General features: G+C 42.7%; 1 protein-coding gene across 1 annotated transcript in view; it reads left to right on the top strand.

Moving 5' to 3' along the window:
- Nucleotides 1-632: 632 nt before the first annotated feature.
- The window catches only part of KDM3B (lysine (K)-specific demethylase 3B), a gene marked incomplete at its 3' end in the record, with an annotated part of 36,959 nt that continues 13,149 nt past the window's right edge, over nucleotides 633-24,442 (top strand). Inside the window, 17 exon segments of the mRNA XM_010180457.1 lie at nucleotides 633-671; nucleotides 4,103-4,270; nucleotides 6,456-6,569; nucleotides 7,014-7,119; nucleotides 8,275-8,399; nucleotides 9,323-9,391; nucleotides 10,314-10,892; nucleotides 13,349-14,585; nucleotides 14,946-15,147; nucleotides 16,455-16,669; nucleotides 17,659-17,710; nucleotides 17,712-17,800; nucleotides 19,202-19,309; nucleotides 20,974-21,101; nucleotides 21,709-21,988; nucleotides 22,893-23,149; nucleotides 24,147-24,413. Coding sequence (XP_010178759.1) covers nucleotides 633-671; nucleotides 4,103-4,270; nucleotides 6,456-6,569; nucleotides 7,014-7,119; nucleotides 8,275-8,399; nucleotides 9,323-9,391; nucleotides 10,314-10,892; nucleotides 13,349-14,585; nucleotides 14,946-15,147; nucleotides 16,455-16,669; nucleotides 17,659-17,710; nucleotides 17,712-17,800; nucleotides 19,202-19,309; nucleotides 20,974-21,101; nucleotides 21,709-21,988; nucleotides 22,893-23,149; nucleotides 24,147-24,413 — 4,035 coding nt within the window.

Genomic DNA, 24,442 nt, shown 5'->3' with positions numbered 1-24,442 from the left:
ATTGGATTCCTTTGCCTTTGCTGGTAAGAAATAGTTTGAAGCGTGATTACTGCATTGGAAGCTAAAATTTTTCAGAGCGTCAGTGTGCGCATCACCTTTGTCTCACATAATGGATTCCAAAAGAATACTTTGCCTTAGAAAACGACTGTAGTTTGTTTTTAGAATCTCATTTAGTGGTGGTACCGGCTGCATGAGATCTCGGATGTGTTGCAGTCTCGGTATCCACCTGCCCTCCTTTCCTCTCCCACACGTTAACAGCGTAGATCTTCCTCCATCGTAAGAGCTCGTGGAGCAACTTGTTACCCAGTTTTATGTGGTGGTCTGCAGCAGATTGCTACCAGTGCCTCCTTTCCAGGTGTAAGTACTATTATTCCAATTTACAGATGGGGAAACTCAGCCAGTGGGACTGAGTGGTTGACCAAGGTCATGCAGGAAGCCTCTGATGAAGCAGGGAGTTGAACCTGGGTCTCTGGCTACTCTCTAGCAACTGATGGACCATCCTTCCTTTCAAAACTAGGTAAAATTTAAGACCATTTTAAGGGATATTTTTGAACTTTGATTTTTTGCCATCTTCTGCTTTTTATAATATATAAAACCCATTCTTTAAAATTTAAAGAATTTGTTTTTCGTAGATGGCATCTACGTTAGGCCTTTGTGCAAATTCTAATGCGGTAAGCTGCAGTATTTTTCCTATTACAAATCGTGTGTAGACCCTGTGTGTCTCGTGATGAGAAAAACCAAGGTACCTGTCTTATCTACACTGTGGTCATCCTATTACTGCTGCATTTTTTAGTGGAACTGATGGTGGAAAGCTTTAGGAGAAAGTGGTTTGAACCAGAACGTGGTTCCCTGTAGTGTATTATGGCCTGGATGTTTGGGTGGTAGCTAGACAAGAATGTGTCTTCTGGAAAAAACGCTTCGAGCTGTCTTGTATATCGAGTAAAGCAGAGCAGCGGTTCTGCTTTCTAGTGTCACCTTTATCAGGACAGGGGAGGGGGAGCAGAAATTACAGGTGTGTATCCACCTTCTGGTTTTTGTGTTGGAAAAAAATGGGTTTGTAGATTTAAGGAAAACCCAGACCACCAAAACCAAAGAATCTTCGTTGTTTGCAGTTAGGTGTAGCTGAGGGAAGGTGCCTCAACAACTGCGCCTGAAGGTGCTGTCGTCAGTGCCACTGTGCAGACACAGCACCGGTGCTGTGCTTGCCAGGGCCTTTTCTGGACCAGTGGTGAGCAGAATGAGATCCTGTGGGGATGTGCGACCCTTTGAATTGTAGGGCCCTTGCTGTACCTGAGAGGTAATTGATTTGATGCAGCCAGGACTTCATCGTCCTGACGTTTCCCTCTTGACGCGGAACAACACAAATTTCTAATTAAGATGGGAAAAAACCCAGGAAATTCTCCGTTATAATCCAGCCACTTTGCTTAAGGCTTCTGAGTTTTTCTACAAACGTAGAATATTTCTGTTTGCCACTTCAGATATCAAAAGGAAGTATGTTTATTCACTCACAAATTTGTCTTCAGGTCTCTCTCTCAGGATTCTCGTAGTGTTTTTCTTACAGAATCTTACAGCATATTTGACATCAATTCATGAATAAGCTGTAGCTGTTTTCCACAGTAATATGAAGTGATACATGCACAGACACTCGGTGTGCTGTGCAAGTCAGCTTCTGCTACTTGTGAACCCAGCACTTCAAGTGATTTCTGTTGCAGATTCTGGAAACTGAAACCATAGCTGTTTATATTGAGGCTTTCATCCTTTTTGTTGCTGTATGATCTGTTGGAAACTACTGACCATGTCATGTGTGGTGTTGCATGGGTCTGGAACAGCTGCCTTGCATATCTGTGTGTAAGAAAATACTCTGTTGGGTATTGACTTAGAATTAGTAACACCTTTTAAATGGTTGTAAGTCAAAGTTTGGCAAGTTCCATTGCTTATGTTGTTTATACATTATTAAAGGTGGAAGAAAACCGAGTACTGAATGTAAAGCGTGTAAAACTTGCCATGACGTCTCTGTTTTGCAGCGAAGCACGGCCTTTGGTAGGCCGTGGAGAGGAGTCCTGCTCTAGCATCTGCGCGGGTGGTACAGGTGGTGTTGCTGCTGCTTTGTGTAGGATGGGTATGCAATTTGTCAGAATGTTTAGTCAGCCTCTCACTAAAAAGCGTGGAACACCCATCTTGAAGTTCAACACGGGCTGTTTCTTGTAGTATTTTTCTTTTTTCTTTTTTCTTTTTTCTTTTTTCCTTTTTTTTCTTTTTTCTTTTTTTTTTTCTTTTTTCTTTTTTCTTTTTTCTTTTTTCTTTTTTCTTTTTTCTTATTTCTTTTTTCTTATTTCTTTTTTCAACCAGAGAGTAACGTGTTAAATTTTCAGCTAAAAGTACAGCTGTTCTGCTTCATCAGTTTGCAGTGATTCATAGCAATGTGAGGTATCTTACAGGTTAAGACTGCAAGGAATTTTCTTTTAGTCTTACTTCATGCTTGTCACAAGGTAAATTGACCTGTGTGAAGTAATAAATGAAAAAGAAACATGATAGGTGTCCTTATTTATTTGGTCAGAGTGGTAAGGTGCTCTTCATTGCTTGTTTGGATTTGGCTGCCTTTAGTGGTGCTTGCCGACGAGCTACAGGGGACGTGCTGGTGAGAGGTCCTGTCTGTGTCGCTACTTGTAAAATCTCCCCTGCTTTTCATAAAATTCTTAAATATCTTGCGAAAAGGCATGTATTCCAAAGTCAGCGTTATTCTCATAGTTCTTTTTGACCTTTTTTCATATAACCTTTATGATAAGAGAATCATAACAAGCTGATTGCCTCCCTAATACTGTACATATATACAAGTAATTCCGGTTTGTTATTCTTATGTGATAAGTCCTCTATTAATGTCACATGCCTCTGCCAAATAGCACAGATACAGTGCTAAGAAAGATACAGGCCTACTGAAATCAAACAGGCATTGGGTCCAGTTTCCCCTGTATTGCTGGAGTTAGAGCTGAAGGGAGGATGTGGTGAAAGGCCCAGTCCTTCTCTGCGGGGCAGCTGGAGCTGCAGCGGTGCTGGAGCCCAAGGGTTCCTCAGGAGTTGCTTTGTGTGCTGCTGGAGTCCGGGGGAGCAGTGGACAGGACGAGTGTACGAGTGGGTTATAATACCGCTTCTAGTAAGGACTATGGGTAAAGCAGAGACCTGTCTGTCTACAGGTAGTGCCCTGTTACCCCCAGTGGTCTTGTAACAGAACGCTTTTGACTGTCCAGCTTAAGGTGTTTCTTAGCTGATTAGGAGTTTTTTGCCATTCATCTGATATATTTTATTATATCTGCAGTATATAAGCTGTGTAGATGAAAGATTGGAATGAGACTCTGTTTTAACATTAAAGAGCCCTAGGATGTGAAATGAGACTTGTGACCGAGTTCCTGTTCTTAGCATCCTTGCCATGTAATTTCATATGTCTTTAACACTTGTTTTTTGTGATAGGAAAAAAAGAGGATGGTATCTCAGAATAGTGATTTAGAGTTGTAGTATGGTTTCTATTGTCACGCTTGTAAATAAGATAATGAAAAATCCAGTGAATAGTTGTTTCTGGATAATCCTTGGCCATCCGAAATATTTGGTTTTGGTCCAGGGAGCTTTATTATGTACAAGACAACACTAAAGTTGTGAATTTCACAAACTCAACTTCCTTGGTGAAGGATTTACTTCAGTGGGTGCTGGTTAACTGCACTGATGCAGGCCGTCTGCTGAAATGCCAAGTAGCAGCGTCTAAGTTCTCTAAAAAATTCCACGGTGAAAGACACCTGCATTGGATCATCAGTGGCAGTCTGGGATGAACAACTTTCACATCTTTAATTTTGTATGGGGAAATGCAGCGTTTGGAGCCAGGGATGTGTGTTTGGAGATAAATAATTTTTTATAGCTTAGTAGTTCCTGTGTCTTTTGAAATATTTGATAGTTATGTAGATTAGATGTTTTCAGTGTTGTCATTACAATGCTTAGTCTGATTTTTCTGACTAAACCTACCGTCTCCTTATCCATAGGGCTTGGAGGAATCTACTTTTTCCTATTCGGTGTCTGAAGAGAGCTGAAATGCCTTCTGATTTATTTTTTCTTTCAGATCTTTGTGGAATTTGATGGCTGTAACTGGAAGCAGCACGCCTGGGTGAAGGTCCACGCTGAAGAAGTGATAGTGTTGCTGCTGGAAGGGTCGCTGGTCTGGGCCCCGCGCAGTGATCCGGTCGCGCTCCAGGGGACTCGAGTCTCACCGGCACAGTGGCCTGCCCTGGTGAGTATTTGGCCAAAAGCTTTTACATCCTCAGAGGTTTGCGTCAACTCCGCTATGAAGCACATGGCTTGGGTATCGTACATGGCACCTCTATGCAGGTACCTGGGGATGGATTTTTTTAAAATGGCAAATAGGAGAGCAGTTACCTGGGAGTTACGCTGCCTTTGGAAGGACATCTGAGAGGCTGTGCTTCCAGTTTATGCCCCAGGAGTTGAAGCTGTTGCCTCACAGAAATGAGAGACTGTTTACCAGAGAGTCTCTGATGTACCTACCTGACAATAGTATTTTTCCCCACTTTAGAACTTTGACTGTGTCGGGCTTTTCTGAATTGTGAGAATAAACCTTTTGGTCTCACTATGGACTCTAAAGCTCTATATGGTAAAGGTTGCTGCATCATTTTAATACGTACTCCTGAAGGCGCTTGTCACTCTCGGGTCAGAGACTGGGGCGATGAGCTCTCTTCGAATTCTTGGAAGCAGAATTAAGACTCAAAACAGAGTTAAGCGCCAGGGAGCTTTATTTGCCCGACAACTGGTGTGCAAATAAAAAGATTGAAGAGAGAGAAAAGGGAGGGGGGAAAAGGTTACCACCACAGAACGTCGATGTCCTGTCAGTCCGGTTCGGTGTCCAGTCTGGTGGGAGAACGTGCGTCTTATCCTTGCGTTTCTTCCGTACGTCCCGTCCCGTGTTGCTTTCTGTACGTTCCACCACTGCTGCTCGTTTTCGGCTCTTATGCTGGCTGTTTCATTACGTATTCAGTAGTTCCTGCGAACCACTTAGCATATTCATTAGTCTCCACGAACCATTTAGCGTAGTCATTAGTTCCCACAAAACATTTAGCATGTTCTGAGAGCTGTTTTGCCTGACCACCCACACCACTCGGCACTGGTGCACGTGCCCAGCACCGTCGCGTGGGGGTCTCAGACCCTGGGTCTGGGGACATGTGTTAGGCTTGGATTAGCGTTGCAGTTGCTTTCCTCTGCAGTCAGGATGACTGCGAGAAGGGTGGTGGTGGTGAACAGCAATGTTGAGACAATACCTAATACATTCTGACAGCGCTGTGGGGAGGAGCACAGGCTGTGGGCCGTGCCTGACCTGTAAGCTGTAAGTTGGCCACTCCTAATCTAAGCTAAAAATTTGATTTCAGTGTTGTTGTCAGCATTTAACTAACATGGCATGCAAAATTTTCCTCTGTTCTTGAGGCAGTTATCCATATGGCTGTTTACGTGGCAGCTGCATGTCATGACACTTGAAACCAAAACCAGTATGTTTTAGCTAGCGTAGCTGAGTGCCCCTGCTGCCAATACCCTGACGAGTATGTCGTGAAGAGTGTTCCTTGCATCCTTCTTTCTTAGTGGCTTGTGGAAAGGAAAGATCGCTATACGTGAGAATCCTGCCTTGTGTTCTTGCTGCTAGTTTTCATTATTTCGCCCCTCTTTTGTTTTTCTCTTCCTGCAGTCCTTGAACGGTTTGGGATCCTGCTGTCTGCTTTTTAATACTACATTTTGTGCATGGTCAGAATCACAGAACGTTAGGGATTGGAAGGGACCTCAGAAGATCATCCAGTCCAATCCCCAATCACATTGGGTCACACTGAAATGTTTTGGTTTTTTCAGTCAAGGACCTTGTGCCTTGGTAGAATTTGAGTTTTGTGTTTTAAATTGACACTGGGTCTCAAAGCGACAAGTTCAACACTGCATCGTTCTCTGACTGTTTCTTTATTGCAGTTGCCATAAGACAGAGGAAAACCAGGCCTTGACAGCAGAGATTCTGTATATTTTGGGTTTTTTCCAGAGGTGAAGGTTTCCTTTCAACTTCAGTTTAATTTTATTTGGGAAACCGTGTTTATACAGGATCAATTTCTTTTAGATGGTTCCTAGGTGTCTTGATATCTGAGTGATTTGGGGCTGTTACCATAGTCCCTGCACTGCTTGTGTCGGGAGCAGTCAGAAGGCTGACAGAACCAAACGTGGGTCCATGGAGACCCAGAGTATTTCCACTGTTAGTCAAGCTGTGTCTGTAGACTTGCTGAAAGGGTTTCCATCCCCTGTGCTCTGGACAGAGTGCTCGAGCTTTCAGTAAGTACAAGAGACCTACCCAGATAACTGTGGGGGAATGCAGACTGATGTTGGCCTGTGTGTGCTCTGTCGTTTCTGTAACCTTTGGTTTTTGCTGTTCGTCACAGACCTTCACTCCTCTAGTGGATAAGCTGGGTTTAGGCTCTGTGGTCCCAGTGGAGTTTCTTCTGGACAGACATCTACGTTTCCTGTCTGATGCCAGTGGACTGCGTTTGTTTCAGGTATGTGAACTGTGTGCGGTACAAGTGCAAATTTAACTCGGGGGGGTGATTTGTTAGATTATTTTTTTCTTTTTTTACTGTTCCACTTCTATATTCTTGTCTCCCTCCTTTCACTGCCCTGTCATGTATTTACAGGCTTTTTCCCCTGCTTTTCCAGGTGCTTACACTAACCTCCATCTGCATTTGAAAAACCCTAGTTCCTCTCTGTCCTGGTTAGTTGGAGAGCTGGCTGTGTAGCTGATAACTGCAGTGGAAGTTTTGGAACAGCTTTTTGCATAGTTAGTTGGTTTTTTTGCTCCTGGCATGTTCAGCAATGCTTTTCTTAATGTTCCTTTTTTTTGGTCAGTCTCAGAGCAGTCCAAGAAGAGCTGTCCCTTAAAAAACTAATGATTCTGTTACCTTGAAATACTCTACTTTGCTGTTAAAACTCTTTGTTGTTGGCAGATGGGAACAGAGAGTCAAAATCAGATTCTGCAGGAGCAGCCTTCACTAAGAGAATCTGTCAATGCATTGATCAGTGATCAGAAGCTTCAGGAAATATTTAGCAGAGGTGAGGTTGTGTTTTTCTATCTCAGAACTACTTTGTTGTGGAACAGTTACACTATGCTGGGATTTGTGAAGGAGAATAGTAATCGTATCTTACTATTAGATTTGAAAGGTCAATTTTCTGTATTGTTTTGAAAGTTCTTTGCAAAGAAGCACTATTTTGTCACAGACACAGGTAAGCAGTTGCTGAGATACCACCAGAAATACCTATTGGGAATGGTTGCTGAAGATGTAGTTAAAGTAGGACAACATATTATTGATAAGATCCATGTATTTACAATTTCTCTTAGTTTTGTTGTATTGTTACATTTGAAGGATGATGTAATTCTTAATGGGGATTTGGTGCTTTTTGGTTAAATAAAATGTGTATTGATGAAAATGCTATAAGGACAGCACTTCTTACCTGAGCAAGCTTCAGAACTGTCCAGTTTGGAGTCGTCTTCTGAAGCACCTGGTTCTGGCTGTATCAGATACAGGCTGTTGGATCTTGTGGAGCTGGATGACCTAATATTAACTAAGTTCTTTTTGTCTGGACTTAGGGTGGGAGGAAAGCTCTGCATGCTGATGTGGAGAGTGAGGGCAGAATTGGAGGAAACCTTTCTGTAGATGATCCGTTACTCATGTCAAAGAACTAAGACTGGTTGGTTTAGAGACGTTGGATGTTTCTGCAATTATATTAGATTTTCCACAGTTGCAAATATATGTTTCCATTCTGGACTGCATGCATTTTATACTGGGATTTGATGCATCCACTGGATAGATGCTTCATAATTACTGACCTGTAGGCTAGAAAGCAGAAGAGTTTAGTTAGCAAGGAGCCCCGTTCTAGCTTGATTTTGTCAGAGGAGCAAGTTTGTTTTGATGTTCTGCTTTCTTTTTTAACTTGTAAACGTATTAATTTTGTCTTTACAGTAGTTTTGAATTACAGCAATGAGAGCTTATTGACTTTTTGCAATAGAATGCTTGGCTTATGCAGGATTTGCGGCAGCAGCCCTAGCATTTTAATTTCTTTCCACCGGAAAGACGACACTTCAAGCCCTAATTGTGTGCACAGAACTCTTTCTTTTTTTATCTAATTTATTTTTTTTTATTATATGACTCTTAACTTGTATGGCACAAAGCTTGTCTGGAAAATATACTCAGAGTTCTTCTTTTCCAGGTCCTTACAGTGTCCAAGGCCAAAGAGTTAAAGTTTACCAACCAGAGGATGAAAATAGCTGGCTCAGTGGTGTTGTGAGCCATCAAGACCCAATAACTCGTCTTATGGAGGTGTCTGTGACTGAGGTAAGAATACGAAGCTCTGCCCTGGTGTTCCTAAAATACCATTCCTCAATATCTCATGGAGAATGACAGCTTCACCAAATCTTGTACTTTCAGTTCTTTCTTTTTTCTTTGAAAGATGAGTAATTATCCATGCTGTGATTCCCGCAGTTTATTTTCTGTTACGATGACTTTCCACAACAAATAAAGATACACAGCCCACTTCTATAAAACAAGCTGTAAGAATTTATTTGGAAATGGGCTCTATGTGAAAAAATACTGGAAGTGGCTTTCTGGGAGTGCATGCTGGTGTGCAGAAACCCACCTTAGGGGCTGTTACGCTGTGGTCTTCCTGTGCCCTCTCTTAGCTTCTGCCTGGCAGGCTGTGCAAGTGGTTTGAAACAGCCATAGCGTAGAAGATGAAATCTTAGTCTAAACAAAATTGAGGTGTTTTAGCTTAGGCTGTTTACTTGTAGTACAGTTACAGACATTGGGTATTCATTGCTCCATGGATGCTGATGAGGATAGTTAGGATAAACTGATGTGCTTCCTTCCAGTAGTTTTTCTACATCTAGCGGAGTGAATGTGTAGCAGGCTGGAAGGATAAATTAAATTTGAGAAGATTTAGGTCTTAGACTCCCAGATTTAGAGGTGCCTAGTAGAACAAATATACAGGGAAACAGCGGTAGGAATCAAATCTGGAAGTTTTTGAAATAGAATCATACCATATGATATAAATAGAGAAAAATAGAGGAGGAGCAAAAGGATAGAAGGTAAACTAGAAGGCTGTAGTATTCCTACGGAAGTGGGACAGAAAGAAAAGCCAAATGGGAGTGGGGCTGCAGAGTAACCTTGTGTTTAAGGTCTCTTATGCTGATACTATGGATTAAAAACTAACCTCCTTTTTTCTTCCTCCTGCCTCCTCAATATCAATCTGCATAAATTAGAGTGGTGAAATAAAGTCAGTGGATCCTCGACTGATTCATGTGGTGATGGATAACAGTTCTCCAAGCGAGGTAATGCGACAGTTCAAATCTTGTATATACAGTGTGAAACTTAATAAGGATTTAGATACGAGACATCTAAAACATGGAAACAACTGAAAGCTGATGCTATGTTTACTGTGGGCTTTTGATAATGTAATTGCAAGAGGAAAATTTTCTGTACCACTTTAAGAGATAGTCATAGCTTTCTTTAAACAATCTCTTTTCTTTTTGTTCAGGACTGTTCTACTGAGTTCGGCATGGATCTTGGTGGGGGGTGAAGAAACATGGTTGTTGTGGTCCATTTTAAGGGTAGTGCTCTGAGAAGGAATGTCTGTGTGCTCACTGCCTTTTTCTAATGAGATGGCTCTGTTTCCTTACAGACCTTTTTGGGCATTTCTGAAAATTACCACCTGGCTTTTCTGAAGCAGGCTGGTGTGCTTGTGGCATTTCATTGCCTCAGTTGAGCGGTTCCATGAGAACACTTGAGCCTGGCTTTACCCTGGGCTAAAGGGCAAGCTGTGTCCTGTAGTTAAGTATTGTAGGCTTTGGGTAGTGGATATAAAGTGTGCACCTCAAAAGAACCGCAGGGACTGGACTTGCAGCAAAAGGTGGTGTGCAGGTAGTTTTCATACATCAGCAAGAGCTGCATTGGAGTACGGCCGTGTTGCATGTTTCCCAAAATCTGCCATGATGTGGTTCGTGCTATAGCAAAGTAGCTCAGCTAAAAATCTTACTGTATTATCCTAGTACAAAAAAAAGACAAGACTGCACTTAACGCTTGTGTTCTGTGTTCACGTGGTATCTTTCCTTAGATGTCTCAATTCGTGATTAAAAGAAACATTCCTAAGCTTAAGAGCAGTGCAATGTATTCTTCGTTCTGACAGAAAAATCTTCTTTGAGCCGGCATTCCCAATTGTTCTGCTTAGTGATTGCGTGGTTTTGTTTATTACAGGGAGGGGGCCTAAAAGGAGCTAAATCCTCGAAAGGGAAAAAGAAGAAAGAAAGTGTGGAGGGAAAGGATGGACGTAGAAGGAAAAATGCTTCAGATTCTGGGTGTGATCCTGCAACAAAGAAGCTGAAGGAGAGGGGTGAGGTGGATAGCAATGGCAGTGATGGAGGTGAGGCAAGCAGAGGCCCTTGGAAGGGCGGCTCCAATAGCGAAACAGGACTGGATCCAAGGGCCAAGCAGTTGCCTTCGTTCGTTCCTCAGATTAATCGCAATATTCGCTTTGCCACTTACACCAAAGAGAATGGCCGAACGCTAGTAGTCCAAGATGAGCCAGTTGGTGGTGACACTCCGTTGCCCTTCACTCCGTTTTCCTCGGTGGCTGGACAAGCGTTGCTAGTTGGAGCTGGATGTAAAGAGGCAGGAAAATCACTGGAACAGGTTGGCCAAGGCACGGTGACTTCTGCAGCTGCAGTTACTACAACTGCTTTGACATTGACAACGGTGAGGATCTCCGACACCAGTTTGCCAGCTGTTACGGGGCAGGAGAAACTGAAAACAGGCCGATCACCAGCCCAGGGAGAGGTGAGTGGCTCATGATCCAGCGTAGCCAGGACAGACGCACGTATTTGCAACAGGCGTTCTGCAGCGTATTCCTGTTACAGAGTGTGTCTGTGGAACTGAGGAGGCTGCTTTTTCACTGATGAATCCTTTCTCTCCCAAAGGAAATCTATTATCTGATCTAAGAAAGAACTAAAAAGAAAACTTAAGATACGTGGTGGAGGACTTCTAAGAGACAACTTTTTAGCACTCTTAACTTCATTCAGCCTTAATCAAGAAATGCAGCCTTAAAGTCGCTTTAAGCACTGCACTTAATATAATTAATTTTATGTTATATGGAAGATGACTTACTTAATATCTCTTGCCTTGATATAAATTAATATGCATGAGAATGTGCACCAAGTTTCACATTTAAGTTACTTTAAAAACAAGCCTCAAAACCAGAAAAACGAGACTACATTTACAGGACCTTCTATAGATGCCCAACTTGTCTGTCACACCTATGTCATCTTTGTAGTAGAAAAATGAGCCGGTCACATCATGCACTGTCTAAGACTGAAAACAAAGAAATAATTAAAACATTAAAGATGAGTTCCTTTAGAATAAATTTTAATAGAGAGGTCAGTCTGGAAGCAGCTTGAAGACCTTTTAGTTGTGTTTTTACCTTCAAGGGGAAACGTGGAAAAGTAGAAGGGAAACACTGTTAAAAACAGAACGTAGGGCTTTTTAAGTAATCAAATGAAGGCTTCTAAAAACAAAACTAACTCCCCCCCACCTTAGTACTACACTACGTGTAGTCTACTGTATAAGAAAAGTGAAGAAAATGGGAGACGCATTAGAGAGTCCGAGGTGCTTGCCAGGAGGTTAAATGGAGTACCTTCATCCCCTTCTGCTGTATTGGCTACGGAGCAGGGTGGGAAGGTGAGATGTGTGCTTTGGGATAGAGCCCTAGATGGTAAATTGTAAAGAAAACACAAGATTGTAGAAAACAGGAGCGTTACGCAGTTAGATTGTACAACAGCATCGCCTGTGCTCCGCCACCCACCCCACTCAAGGAAACAAAAAGAAAAGTTCAGAGTTGGGAGCAACTGCGAATTGTATCTGTCCTCAGCGGCTTTAAGGAAAAGCTTTAATTGTACTGGGAGATTTTGGTACCACCTCTCCTTCCCTTCTTGTCCCCAACGCCAAATCAGTTGTTTTAAATCATTATTAATGATCTGGCTTCAGAATTTGCTCTAGTCCATTTCAGAGTCTATTTTCCTTGAAGGAGGGAACCTGACATAAATGAGTAGGAGTGTTGTAGATGGTTCACACGTGTTACTGCTTTAGACTGTCCACTTTATCATAGTGTGGTTTGCTCCTTGGGATTACTTAATAAGCTTGGTTTGCATTCATATTCATATGTTTTTTTAAAACTGTTAGAGCACAGTCTGCGAAAATTACTTTGGCTCTGAAAGGAAATATCTGAAATTCCAATATCTGGAAGAAGTGTTGTGGGGACATCGTGTTATTAAAGTTATTGCAGTTGGAAGTTGATAATGAGGAACAAGCTGAACATTAGTTTACAGTGTGGGAGGTGTGCAGTGATGCTGGTGACCAGCAAGATGCGTTGTGCAGAGGTTGTGGTTGCATTTAACGTGGCCGGGGAATAAAAGTGTGTTAATCATGAGTATTTGTAAGTGGAAGCTCAAAAGAAAAGGAGTAGACTGGTGTGTCAGTCACAGAATATCATCAGTTACAGGAGGACTGTGAGAACTGGAAAATCGTAATAATTACAAATAGAGAGGAGAGCGAGTAAATACTCCATATCACAGTTAGGTATCTAGTAGAAGCGGGCAAGTCAGAAAACTTCCCAGTATTTGAAGATCGTAACAAGTGAAGCCCTTGGTGCTTACCCTCTGTCCCCTGGAGGGCACCACTTCGTTGGCACCTGTCACAGATGGGGCTTGCTGCGACAGAACAGCGTGTTCACTGCTGGAGGGCTCGCCTTGTGCATTACCTCTGCAGACCGAGGTAATAATTTCAAGAGTGCTGGTTAAGTAGGAGAAGCTTGTCAGGATCATCTTGGGGGAGGGTGAAAGGAGATTACTGAAAAGCAGTTAAGGTTAATCAGTTACGGTTCCCTTCTGGCTGATCAAAATTAACACTGCCAGCAGTTTAAATAACTTTCTTTTCTGTGCATTAGTGCACCTTGTCTTGTGTCTCACTTCTGTTCTAAAGTGTTGTAGGATATTAAATGTTTGTTTTCTCCATGTGTGTTTAATGTGTAACAGACACTGTTAGCTGATTAGTTTCAATAGCTCGTAGGTAGGAAGAATTAGTCTAGCAGAATCTTAGAGTCTTCTTCATTGCGAGTAATTCTGCTGGAAGCTTCTATTACAGGTGGAGAAGTAGACTGTTAATTGTACAGTTAGATGAACCACAGCATTGCTGAATCAAACAAGAATCCTTTAATCCTTTGCTTTTTAATTTCGTTTCAGAATTCTCGGAATTCGCTTTTGACTTCTTCTGGGTTTGGAGTCTCTCTCCCAAGTGCTTCCCAGTCCTTGGCATTTGGGAGTGGAAGGAGCCAATCAAATGGAGTGGTGGCTCCCGAAAGCAAGCCTTCTGGATTTCCCTTTGGCTGTAGTACTGGACAGGAGGCTCAGAAAGATTCTGATCTGTCCAAGAACTTGTTTTTTCAGTGCATGTCCCAAAATCTACCTTCCAGTAACTACTTTACAGTCATTTCAGAGAGCTTGACTGAAGATGCCTCTAGTCGGGACTCGTTCAAGCAGTGTACAGAGAGCGTGGGTGCTGGCATCTGTAAAGGTAAAATTCTTCCAGCGGACACTAAACCAGGAGCCCCGTCTGGCAGCTCTGTGGAGCGGAAGCTGCCTGTGGAGTCCATGCCCACCCTTACTCCAGCCTTTTCACGAAGTCTGTTGAATACTCGCCCCCCAGATAATCATGAAAACCTATTTTTACAGCCCCCAAAGCTATCAAGAGAGGAGCCCTCAAACCCTTTCCTGGCATTTGCTGAGAAAGCAGAACTTAGTCCTTTCAGTGGCTTTGCATCTTCATCTCAGACAGGGACTTCTGCCCCCATGGGTCAGAAGGGCACTTCTGGCTGGCCAGAGTCGCTCTCCTCTACAGACTCTTCTCTAGTGAAGAAGAAAACTTTGTTTATAACAACTGACTCCTCAAAGATGATCTCCAGTGCTCCTGGTTCAACAGTTGCTGCTGGTGTTCAGAGCCCTTCCGCTGTAGGGAATGGCCGCTCCAGCTCACCGACCAGCAACCTGACGCAGCCTATTGAGATGCCCACGCTTTCCTCCAGCCCAACGGAAGAAAAGCCAGCTGTTGGGCCTGGGCAGCAGGACAATCCTCTTCTGAAAACGTTTTCTAATGTGTTTGGCAGACATCCACCTGGCTTTTTCTCCTCACAGGTAGAGTTTCCACAGGAGAACAGAGCCCCTTTTGAAGCTGTGAAAAGGTTCTCTCTAGATGAGCGGAGCTTGACATCCAAACAGGACTCGGACTCCAGTAGCAATAGCGACCTGTCGGATTTGAGCGACTCCGAAGACCAGTTGCAGGCCAAGGCTTGTATGAAGGGAATCCCAGACCACTTGATGGCAAAGCTGGGCCCCAATGCAGAGCGCAACGCTGAATTGCTGCTGGGGAAAGGAAAAGGGAAGCAAGCCCCAAAGGGCCGGCCTCGCACAGCACCCCTAAAAGGTGATGAATGCAGGGTGTCTTGGAAGCATAAGGAGGTGGGATACTGGGATATCTCCTGCGTGATGAACTAGGTGAACTAACCACAGGTGTCAGCCTCTTTATACTCAGTAGGTAGCACACAGGATGTTTACAAGGCTAATGCTTAATGCTGCTTGTATGTGAATGAACATGTTCACGTTGAGAAATGTTTAAGTGTGTATCTGTGAGGACAGAAGTGTGCTATGCCGCAAACTTGAACAGTCTTACTGGTTTTGCATGAGTATAAGCATACAGATCTCTGAAAATATGTTTATTGAGACCAGCATTCTTTTGCTGTTGCAGCTCACTAATGTATTTTTACTTCTCCTTTGCCTTGCTCAGTTGGCCAGTCTGTGCTGAAGGATATGAGTAAGGTGAGGAAGCTGAAGCAGTCAGGTGAGCCTTTTCTCCAAGATGGCTCTTGCATCAATGTAGCTCCACATCTGCACAAGTGCCGGGAGTGCCGTCTGGAGCGGTACCGCAAATTTAAGGAGCAAGAGCAGGATGACTCAACTGTGGCGTGTCGCTTCTTCCATTTCCGGAGGTACGCAAATTCTTCCTTCCCTCCTGTGTCGCCTGTGTGCGGAGCTTGGACCGTGTCCAAGCACAGAGTAATTATGTTTTACTTATTTAATGTGTTTGGGTACAATAATGAAGATTTTGAGTATCTTGCGTTTCCCTGCATCACCTGAGTGGAATTCCCTCGCTGGGTCAGGAAGAGCTGCTGTTGGAAGACAAAGCTGTGATACTAAGTGAGCCTCCAGGTCCAGCCTCAGGAGATTAAAATTGCTCCATTGGGTAGACCTGTAGGGTTGTTCTCTCCCTCTTTCGTAAGGAGTTCAGAACAGAGGCAAAATTTTAATTCAGTCAACAAGTAGCTAAACATTGCCAGCATGAGGCTAATGTTTGACTGGGTTTTGTTGAGTACGGAGATGACTTTCAGGAGTGGGTGTTTTCAGAAAACTGCCCGTGTTTTCTCTCTGTGTTGTGTACGTGTCCTTCAGTTCTTTGACCTCTCATTCTTATCTTCATCTTCCTTAACTGCCTGCTCTAGTAAATGCTGTCCATCTTTTTCCAGAACGATGTTTGTTCACTTTCTGGCGTGTAAAAGATGAAGTGAATTTTTAGTGTCCCCATCCAGTAAGGATTATAGCTGTTTCCTTTCCTGAACTTGTTAAAAATTAATCTAGCATTGAGATTAAAGACAAGATTGTTTTTGCTTAGAAGTGAAGTTACCTTTTTAATAGTGGCAGGAGACATTCAGGTTTCTGTAACTTATGTTGTTACACCTTTTACCACACAAAGACTAGGAGAGTCAGCAGCTGCTGATAAAACAGTTGTGACTCATCTCTGGAGCAATTGGGACTTTTGTGTCTCTTGTAGTGTGGACTGTCAGAACCAGCGCTAGCGGCCCTAGCCAGAACTGAAATACTGATTTCCCAAAAGTTGGGAAATAACTGAGTTAAGATAGTTAAAACAGAGAACGAGAACCATGCACAATTTTACAAGCAGCATCATGGGGCAGCCCAATTAAATTGAATTTTGTTATCTCTTTCTATTAGTATAGAAAAACGTGACTTACCGAGTTATAGCAATTTCCTGTGTGGAATTTCCCACCAATGCTTACTGGCACCTGAGGATTCCTTCCAGTGGGGTTTGCGGCTATTGCCTTCTTGTCCCTTATTCTCTGTGTTACTTGGATTTGTCATAATTGTACTGCCTGTAAAGTACAGCGCTCTTAGCTCAAGCCTTTTTTCCCCCTTTCTGAGTCTCAGTTCTGATGTAGATGGCATTATAAGTTAATTAAAGGTGGTTGAGCAGCTTCTCAATTACTTTCTCTGTTTTCTGCAGACTGATATTTACTCGGAAAGGTATTCTACGAGTAGAGGGTTTCTTGAACCCACAGCAGAGTGACCCTGATGCCATGAGCCTGTGGATTCCTTCCTCCTCCCCTGCAGAGGGGATCGATCTGGAAACTTCCAAATATATCCTGGCCAATGTCGGGGACCAGTTCTGCCAGCTTGTTATGTCAGAGAAGGAGGCAATGATGATGGTGGAGCCACATCGTAAGCAGGGCTTTTGACATGGTTTTTGTCCGTTTTCTCTGTGTAATGTGTGTACAATGCAGTGAAATAGAATTGAAAGTGTAATATGATTTCTTGTTGGAATGCTTCTCCTTTTATTCAAAAGAAAAGGCTATATTCACTTCTTTTGGCAGGGGCGGGGAAGTGTAATTGTGGGACCAGCATTTGGGATTTTTCTTTTGGATCAGTTACTACCAAGGAAGTTAATGGTAACTTTCCCAGATGGCATTAAATTTTTTTTAAATAAACAAATGCAGAAATCAGCCAGCCCATGCTCCTAATAAAAGAGAAACTTCTCACACTGACCAGCTATGCCTTCATGAGCAGCTTTTCTGGCATATTTCTGTGATGTGGTGCTCCAGGGACATCACAGAAAAGCTCAGGGTTTTCTAGGCCTGCAAGCTCTCAGCTGAGCAGCCAGGAGACAGCGTTGCCACTGCAAGGCGAGTGGGTGGAGGAAACGTGTTGTAAAGGTTCTGCCGTCGCGTGGATGGCTCCACTGCCTGAGTCTTCCTTTATGCTTCTGGAATGTTCAGGGACAGCCATTTGGAGAGGACTTCCCCTTCCTCACTGTGTGTTGGTTTAGAATCCAAAGACTTGACAGACATCCAGTTAGGAAAACTAAATACACATTCTTTATAGCTTTATAAGTTCATGTTATTTTTTCATAAACTAGCAGAAATTTCATAATTTTGCTGTAAGTTCTGTTGAAATCCAGTTACTACAGAACTCTGTAAGGTGCTCCCTTTCCTCGTAGTGCGCACATTTTGGGACTCGACCTTACCCGCTCTTGAAAACGGGGATTTTAATAGTGTCACAAGACATACAAAAAGTATGTGTTTCTATACTCTGCCCTCAGGTCATGCTTCTGTGAGTTGTTTCTTTATCAGTGTTGCTGTGATATTCTCAAATTAGGTGGGAGAAATGCAAAATGTCAAAGCGATAATTTCTAATGTTCCTTCTCTCTATAGAGAAGGTGGCGTGGAAGCGAGCAGTACGTGGCGTGAGAGAAATGTGTGATTTTTTTCTTCAACATTCACTGGGTTTGTCGCAAGTGTGGTTTTGGGGTCTGTCTGGACTGTTACCGGCTGAGGAAGAATCGTCCCCGTAGCGGTGAGTACTGGACTTTTTCCCCTGCTGCGATCTTTGGACTGGCTGGCTTTTGGTGGGGATAGTTTCTGGGGATTTGCTGAGGGTTTTGTGGGAGAGTTAATGAGTATCAGCTTGGGAGGCTGGAGGTTGGGGATTTTGGCACTCCTGTTTTATATGATGCCATTCTGGTCTTTGTTTCCTTTGATAGCTGTGCTTTATCTATTTGGTTAGAATTCATGTATTAAAATTATAATGTCAGCATAGGCTGTATACTGACACAGGCTACTGTATAGTTCCAGCTTTTCCTTGGAGAGTATAAAAGAACAATTAAGGTAATATCTTAACAGTTGGGAACCATCACAGGATGAGCTCATAAGCAGACATTGCAGAGAGCTCCTTTCTGTAACAAGGATACGTCCATGATTCAAGGGCAGTCGTCTCTTAACCACTCTTCTTCTCACATCAAGGAAATAAACGTGGTAACCTCACCCATGCCAGGTTAAAATGAAGAGATCTCCTGAGCACATGAGTAGCGTTTACTCACTGGTGTACAGAGGGGGATCAGCATTGAGAAGATTGAGAATTTGCTATGTCAAGTGATGGAGGGGTGTGTGTAGCTTATCAATGATGTCTTTCTCAAAACGGTGTTGTAGTGTTGGATTATTAATCAAGTCTGAAATTTTGGAATGGGCCAAAATGTAGAACCAAGGCATTACTTAAATACAATTACTTGCCTCAAGAGGCTCCTGAACTTTGCTGTAGAAACATCCTGTGGAGATAACCAGGTCTAAAGGACCCTGACCTGAATTCTTATGAGATCCTTCTCATATTCTACCCCACTCGCCCTTCCCTGCCACCTTCCTTTTCAAAGGAAGAGAATAGCGTGCAGCTTATGCAGCTACTTATTTGTAGGCCCAGTTGGGTTTAAAAGCTGAAGAATTATAAATTTGTCACACTTCTTTTCAAACTTTAAATTTGCTACTTGTTAGCTTTGTAAGTAGATAAACTGACAGGAGAGCATAGTTTCCTCTTCCTGCAGCCAATCTGCAGATACTTTTTTGTTGAAAAAGCTTGGGAGATAACGATGAGCAAAGATAGAATTACTTTATAACTTAAGAAAGCATAATAAAAAAAGTATGAAATTCAAAAATTGAGGCTAGAAGCCAAGACTTTTAGGTGGTTGAAAAGAACAAGTTACCAGAGATGAAGGGAAAATGACTGTGATAGTTGTGTAGTCTGAAGAGGCAAAGAAGTTGCTGTAGATCCTGTTCTAAAGGTCTGTATTTATAGTTTAGGAGATCACCAGGTTAATCTCCTGCACTGCAAAGAGTCTAAAGAAACAATATTGATGCAGAAATATTCTGTATTGTGAAGTTTCAGTGGCTTTTGCAAAATTTTACCTTTTTTGTGTCTTTATTCCAGAGACAGAGGAGATTGGTGATGAGGAAGTCTTCTCGTGGCTGAAGTGCGCAAAGGGTCAGTCTCATGAACCAGAGAATCTTATGCCGACACAGATCATTCCTGGTACAGGTAATGCTTGAAACCTGAAAGGACAAATTCCTCTTTCTTTTTTTCTCAATTCTGAGCAAGCAAGTGGGAAAAATTCTACAGTGGTTGGTGTTCTAGCGGTTGCCTTTTCTAGCATGAGTTTAGAGGAGACTCCCACTTGCTACAGCGGAAGAGTTGAAGGGAAGGTAAGCCGCGTAAGATCGATCTGTGAGTTCGAAGTGAACATTCTTCTGATGCTAGCTGTGACTTCTTGTGCTCAGCTGTTTTTAGTTGTATCAGTAAATTTGGTTAACTTGGAAGAAAGATCTTTTGTTTGGGGAGGAAAAGTGAACGGTCAGTCCTGACCATTTGCTTGTCTGTTTACATAACTGGTCCTAAAAGTCATAGAATCGTGGAGTGGTTTGGCTTGGAAGGGACCACTGAAGATCATCCAGTTCCAAATCCTGTGGGCGGGGACACCTCCCACCGGCTCCATTCCACCTGGCCTTGGGCACTGCCAGGGAGGGGGTGTCCACAGCTGCTCCAGGCAACCTGGGCCAGTGTCTTGCCATGCTTGTTGTAAAAAAATCTTTGTTACGTCCAATCTACACCTACCCTCTTTCAATTTAAAAACCTTGCCCCTTGTCCTCTCACTACAGGCCTTGGTTAAAAGTCTCTTTAATTTTTTTTATATATGATCCCTTTCATACACTGAAAGGCCACAATAAGGTCTCCCCAGAGCCTTCTCTTCTCCAGGCTGAACCGTGCCAACTGTCTCAGCCTTTCTTCATAGGAGACAGTTGGCTCCAGCCCTCTCATTTCTGTGTCTCTCCCGCTGGAGCAGGTCCATGTCTGTCTTGTACGGGGCACCACAGAGCTGGACACAGGACTGCAGGTGAGGTGGGGTAGGGTCGAGTCGAGAGGAAGAACCATCTCTTTCGACTGCTGACCATGCTTCTCTTTATGGAGCCCAGGATATGGTACGGCTTCCTGGGCTGCAAGCGGTGGTCTCAAACCTGACACTGACGCAGCCCCACCTCGAGTACTGTGTGCAGTTTTGGCTGCCTCAGCACAAGGACATGAAGTTGTTAGAGCGTGTCCAGAGCAGGGTGACCAAGACAGTGAAGGATCTCAAGGACAAGATTAGGAGGAGTGGCTGAGGTCACTTGGGTTGTTCAGCTTGGAGAAGGGAAGGCTGAGGGGTGACTTCCTATCAGATCCCAAGAGACTCAGCTTCTCAAAGGTATTTTCGTGATCATAGAAACCAAAACCTTGAGTATGGCACTGGCCATTCGACCAGGCATTTGCCCGTTTGTCACCTCCTTCCCCTTGCTGGGAGGATAGAGGAGAACACCACCTATGCTCCAGATCTTTTTAATATTGCTCCAGGACATATATAGTCTCTTTTGATGGTTCTGAGTTGCTTTATTGGCAACTGTATCATTGGCCCCTATATGGAATAGTATGAACAGATGATGATCTGTAGGATTTGCCAGGCTTGACAGCCTGTCAGTGACGTTGTGAAACTCGTGTTAGCACAATTCTCCACACTATTCAGAGACGAGTGTCTTGCTATAGCATTTGATCTTAAAGATCCTTAGCAGTAATACTAAAAAAACCTCCACCCCAGTGAATATGTATTATAGTTAAGGCCTTTGTATTAGATTTCTTTGTGTAATATTAAAGATTTTAACTTTTCTTTCCAGCGCTTTACAATATTGGAGACATGGTTCATGCAGCACGAGGCAAATGGGGTATTAAAGCCAATTGTCCATGTATTAACCGACAAAACAAATCTGTGTTGAGACCGGCTGTCACTAATGGAATAGCACAGGTACGTAATTTGAGGCTGTAATTACCTTGTTAGACATTACATTTTTAAGATCTGTTAAAACACCAGATCCTGTAAACTAGTCTGTTGTGAAGCGTAAACTTTATTTTCTCCGTATGTGTTCTGAGTGTTTTATCTTAGCAAAAATCTTATGGGATGATTTTCGGGCATGTGCGCTGCAGCTGTTATTTACCAAGTGGATATTTGGGCTAATACTCTTACGTAGAAGTTGAGTAGGAAGCTGTTCATACTGATGCTGTATCTTAAAGCAAACCACTATGAGCGGCTTGCAATATGAGCACTTGTTTTGTTACACTTATTTTGTTTTGCTGAACCCAGAGCAGTTCTGTTACTGATCACACAAAAAGTGCTCCTGTATTAAAACAAACAAACAAATCCAACCAAAGCAACCCACCACAAAACCAAAAACAAAACAGAAGAAGCTCCAGTACTCTGCTGCTATATAAGCATAAAGGAACTCTACTGTGCAATTATAGCAAATGAACAAACAAAACCAACAAGACCCAATGTGCTGGATAACTAAAATGTCTCTGAAGTTGAACTCTTTGCTTTATTCAACATTTAGCAGTTGTTTATATTTTTGTTTTAGCTCCCGACTGTAAATTCTAGTGCATCAGCCTCTGGAAACGAGAGCACCTTTTCCACTGGAGCAGGGACAGCAGGAGTGGGGCAACTAGAAATGGACAGTGTTCCAAAATCGGAAGCAGCTGATAGTAGGATAGAAGAATCTGCAAAAACAGAGACATTGCCCACCAATAACGCTGGTGAAATAAAGAGCAACAGACCACTTTGTCCAGAAACAGCTCCGTCATCAGCCTTACACTGGCTCGCAGATTTAGCAACGCAAAAAGCAAAGGAAGAAACAAAAGGTGAGCAGAAGACGTGACATTTGGGGTTGAAATGAAAAGATAAATGATAATGTGCTGCTTGGTTGCTATTCTTTATGCAAGTACCTAGCCCTAAATAGAAAAGAACACGGTCATATAAAAATACTATCTTGTCACTCCCAGTCTATTTCAGTGCCAGTTCTTGTATCTACTTTTTCTGAGTAATAAGCAGCTAATATCCTGATGTAAAACAATAGAAATTAGTTTCAGATGCAGCTTTGTCACTTTATAAGTATTGAAGTAAATAAAGCTGTTTTGTGTGCTACGTGAAGAGTGCATTTCCAAAGAACTGAGGGAACAGAGTCTACTTGGAGGGTCAGATGAAAGCTTAGAACTTCTGCAATACTCAATGGTTTGACACTGATTCTCAATATAAAGTAACTTTTACAGAATACAGCTTGCAGTTGTCAGAGGCAGGATGACTAACGTAGGATTTATATGTTTGTATTTTTCCTGTCCATAAATCTAGCATTAACTACTTTATAAGTCTGTGTTAAATGCTGATGGCTCTTTCACCAGTTTTGCAGGGCTCAGCTACTTTAATGTTTTGACTGCAGTTAAAATTTGAAATATTTCATATTGGAACATTAATTCGTCACAGGAATGTTTTTTAATTGAGTCTATTACAACTGTTGTTGTGATTTCTTCTATATCAAACACTTTCAGATGAGATCTACCGTGCTATTCAAAACCTTAAATGACCGCGTACTAAGGGTAAAATCTACGTGAAGTACCTGATGTCTTGGTTTTCTTTGAGGTGTCACTTTGCCTTTACCACAAGATCTGTCAATATCCTGTTTAATGCAAGAGCAAATAATTTCAGAGACCTTTGTGATCATTTCAACTTTGCCTTTTTTTCCCCTCAACGTTGGTATTTTCCTTGCAGAGTCAGGATCACTGAGGTCAGTGCTTAATAAGGAGTCCCATTCACCCTTTGGATTGGATTCCTTCAACTCCAGTACGAAGGTCTCTCCACTAACCCCAAAGCTGTTCAACAGCCTCTTGCTGGGCCCAGTGACATCTAGCAACAAGGCCGAAGGCTCCAGCCTCAGAGATCTGCTGCACACAGGGCCAGGAAAGCTTCCTCAGGCCCCGTTAGAGACAGGAATCCCCTTTCCTCCGGTCTTCTCTGCAGCTTCTACGGTAAATAATTTTGTGTTCCTTCAATGATACCTGTTCTAGGGAAGAATTTCATGTTGATCTAACATTTTTTAAGTGTTTTTATAGTGTCTTATTCTTAAATGTTGAAACAAATACAATCACTCACCTAAACTAACCACTCCACAAAACTGTAGAGGGTTTTTGTGCTAATCGTTAGTTTGTGGTTTGGTTTGCTGCTGTGGAGCAGCTGTTTCTTGCAAGAGATTAAGAAAGGGAGTTAAATACAGAAAGGGATCTGAGGGTCTTGGTGGATGAGGAGCTCAATGTGAGTGAACAGCGTGCTGCAGCTGTAAAGAAAGCCACAGGATGCTGGGTTGCATTAAAAAGGCCATCACCAGCAGAGACAAATAAGTCATTATTCCTCTTTACTCGGCACTGCTCAGACCACACCTTGCGCACTGTGTCCAGTTTTGGTCCCTGCTATACAAAAATATGCGGACGGGTTGGAAAGGGTCCAGAGAAGGGCCACGAGGATGCTCAGAGGACTGGAAGAGCTGAGAAAACCGGGCCTGTTCAGCCTTGGGAAGAGAAGGCTCGGGGGACCTTATCACCGTGGACCAGTACACGTGTTCCCATATTTATCAGCTTACCTGTGTCAGGGTTGAATTTACTTTCTTAGTAATGGTATGAGTAAAATGAGAAATAGAGTTGAGATATTAATTAAGTTAAGAAAAATATGAACCATTTTTAGCATTGAAGTAGCAGAGTTCAAATCACTTAACTTTTATATTCCATGATTGTTCGTTGTGATATTTTTCTAGATAGCCTGTGGCAGGTTATTTTAAGTTTCTGTTACAGACTGGGGGCATAGCTGTTCCTGTTCTTACTGGATACCTGCCTATCTCTGAGCTGACTTGTTTACTGTTGTATGTTTTTCTGGTAGCAAGATGTCAGTGACTGAAATCTGAGCGACAGCAGATATGCATTAATGTGTATGTTGTTGCAAGACTAAACTTACCTCTGGATTTACTTCCTCTAGGGAGCCAAAGGTAAAGCCAGCTTGCCTAACTTCCTTGACCATATCATTGCTTCTGTGGTGGAAAATAAGAAGACGTCTGATACTGCAAAACGAGCTAGTAATATAGCTGACACACAGAGAGAGGTGAAGGAAATGGTAATGGGCTTAAATGTGCTGGATCCACACACTTCCCATTCTTGGCTGTGTGATGGTAGACTCCTTTGCCTTCATGATCCTAGCAACAAGAACAACTGGAAGATCTTCAGAGAGTGCTGGAAACAAGGCCAGGTGGGTGATGACAAATAGCCAACCTTTAC

The sequence above is a fragment of the Mesitornis unicolor genome, unplaced genomic scaffold, assembly GCF_000695765.1.
Source record: "Mesitornis unicolor isolate BGI_N332 unplaced genomic scaffold, ASM69576v1 scaffold12443, whole genome shotgun sequence".
Taxonomy (NCBI): Eukaryota; Metazoa; Chordata; class Aves; order Mesitornithiformes; family Mesitornithidae; genus Mesitornis; species Mesitornis unicolor.
The sequence above is the reverse complement of the archived record's forward strand: the minus strand, read 5'-3'. Positions and strand labels throughout refer to the sequence as shown.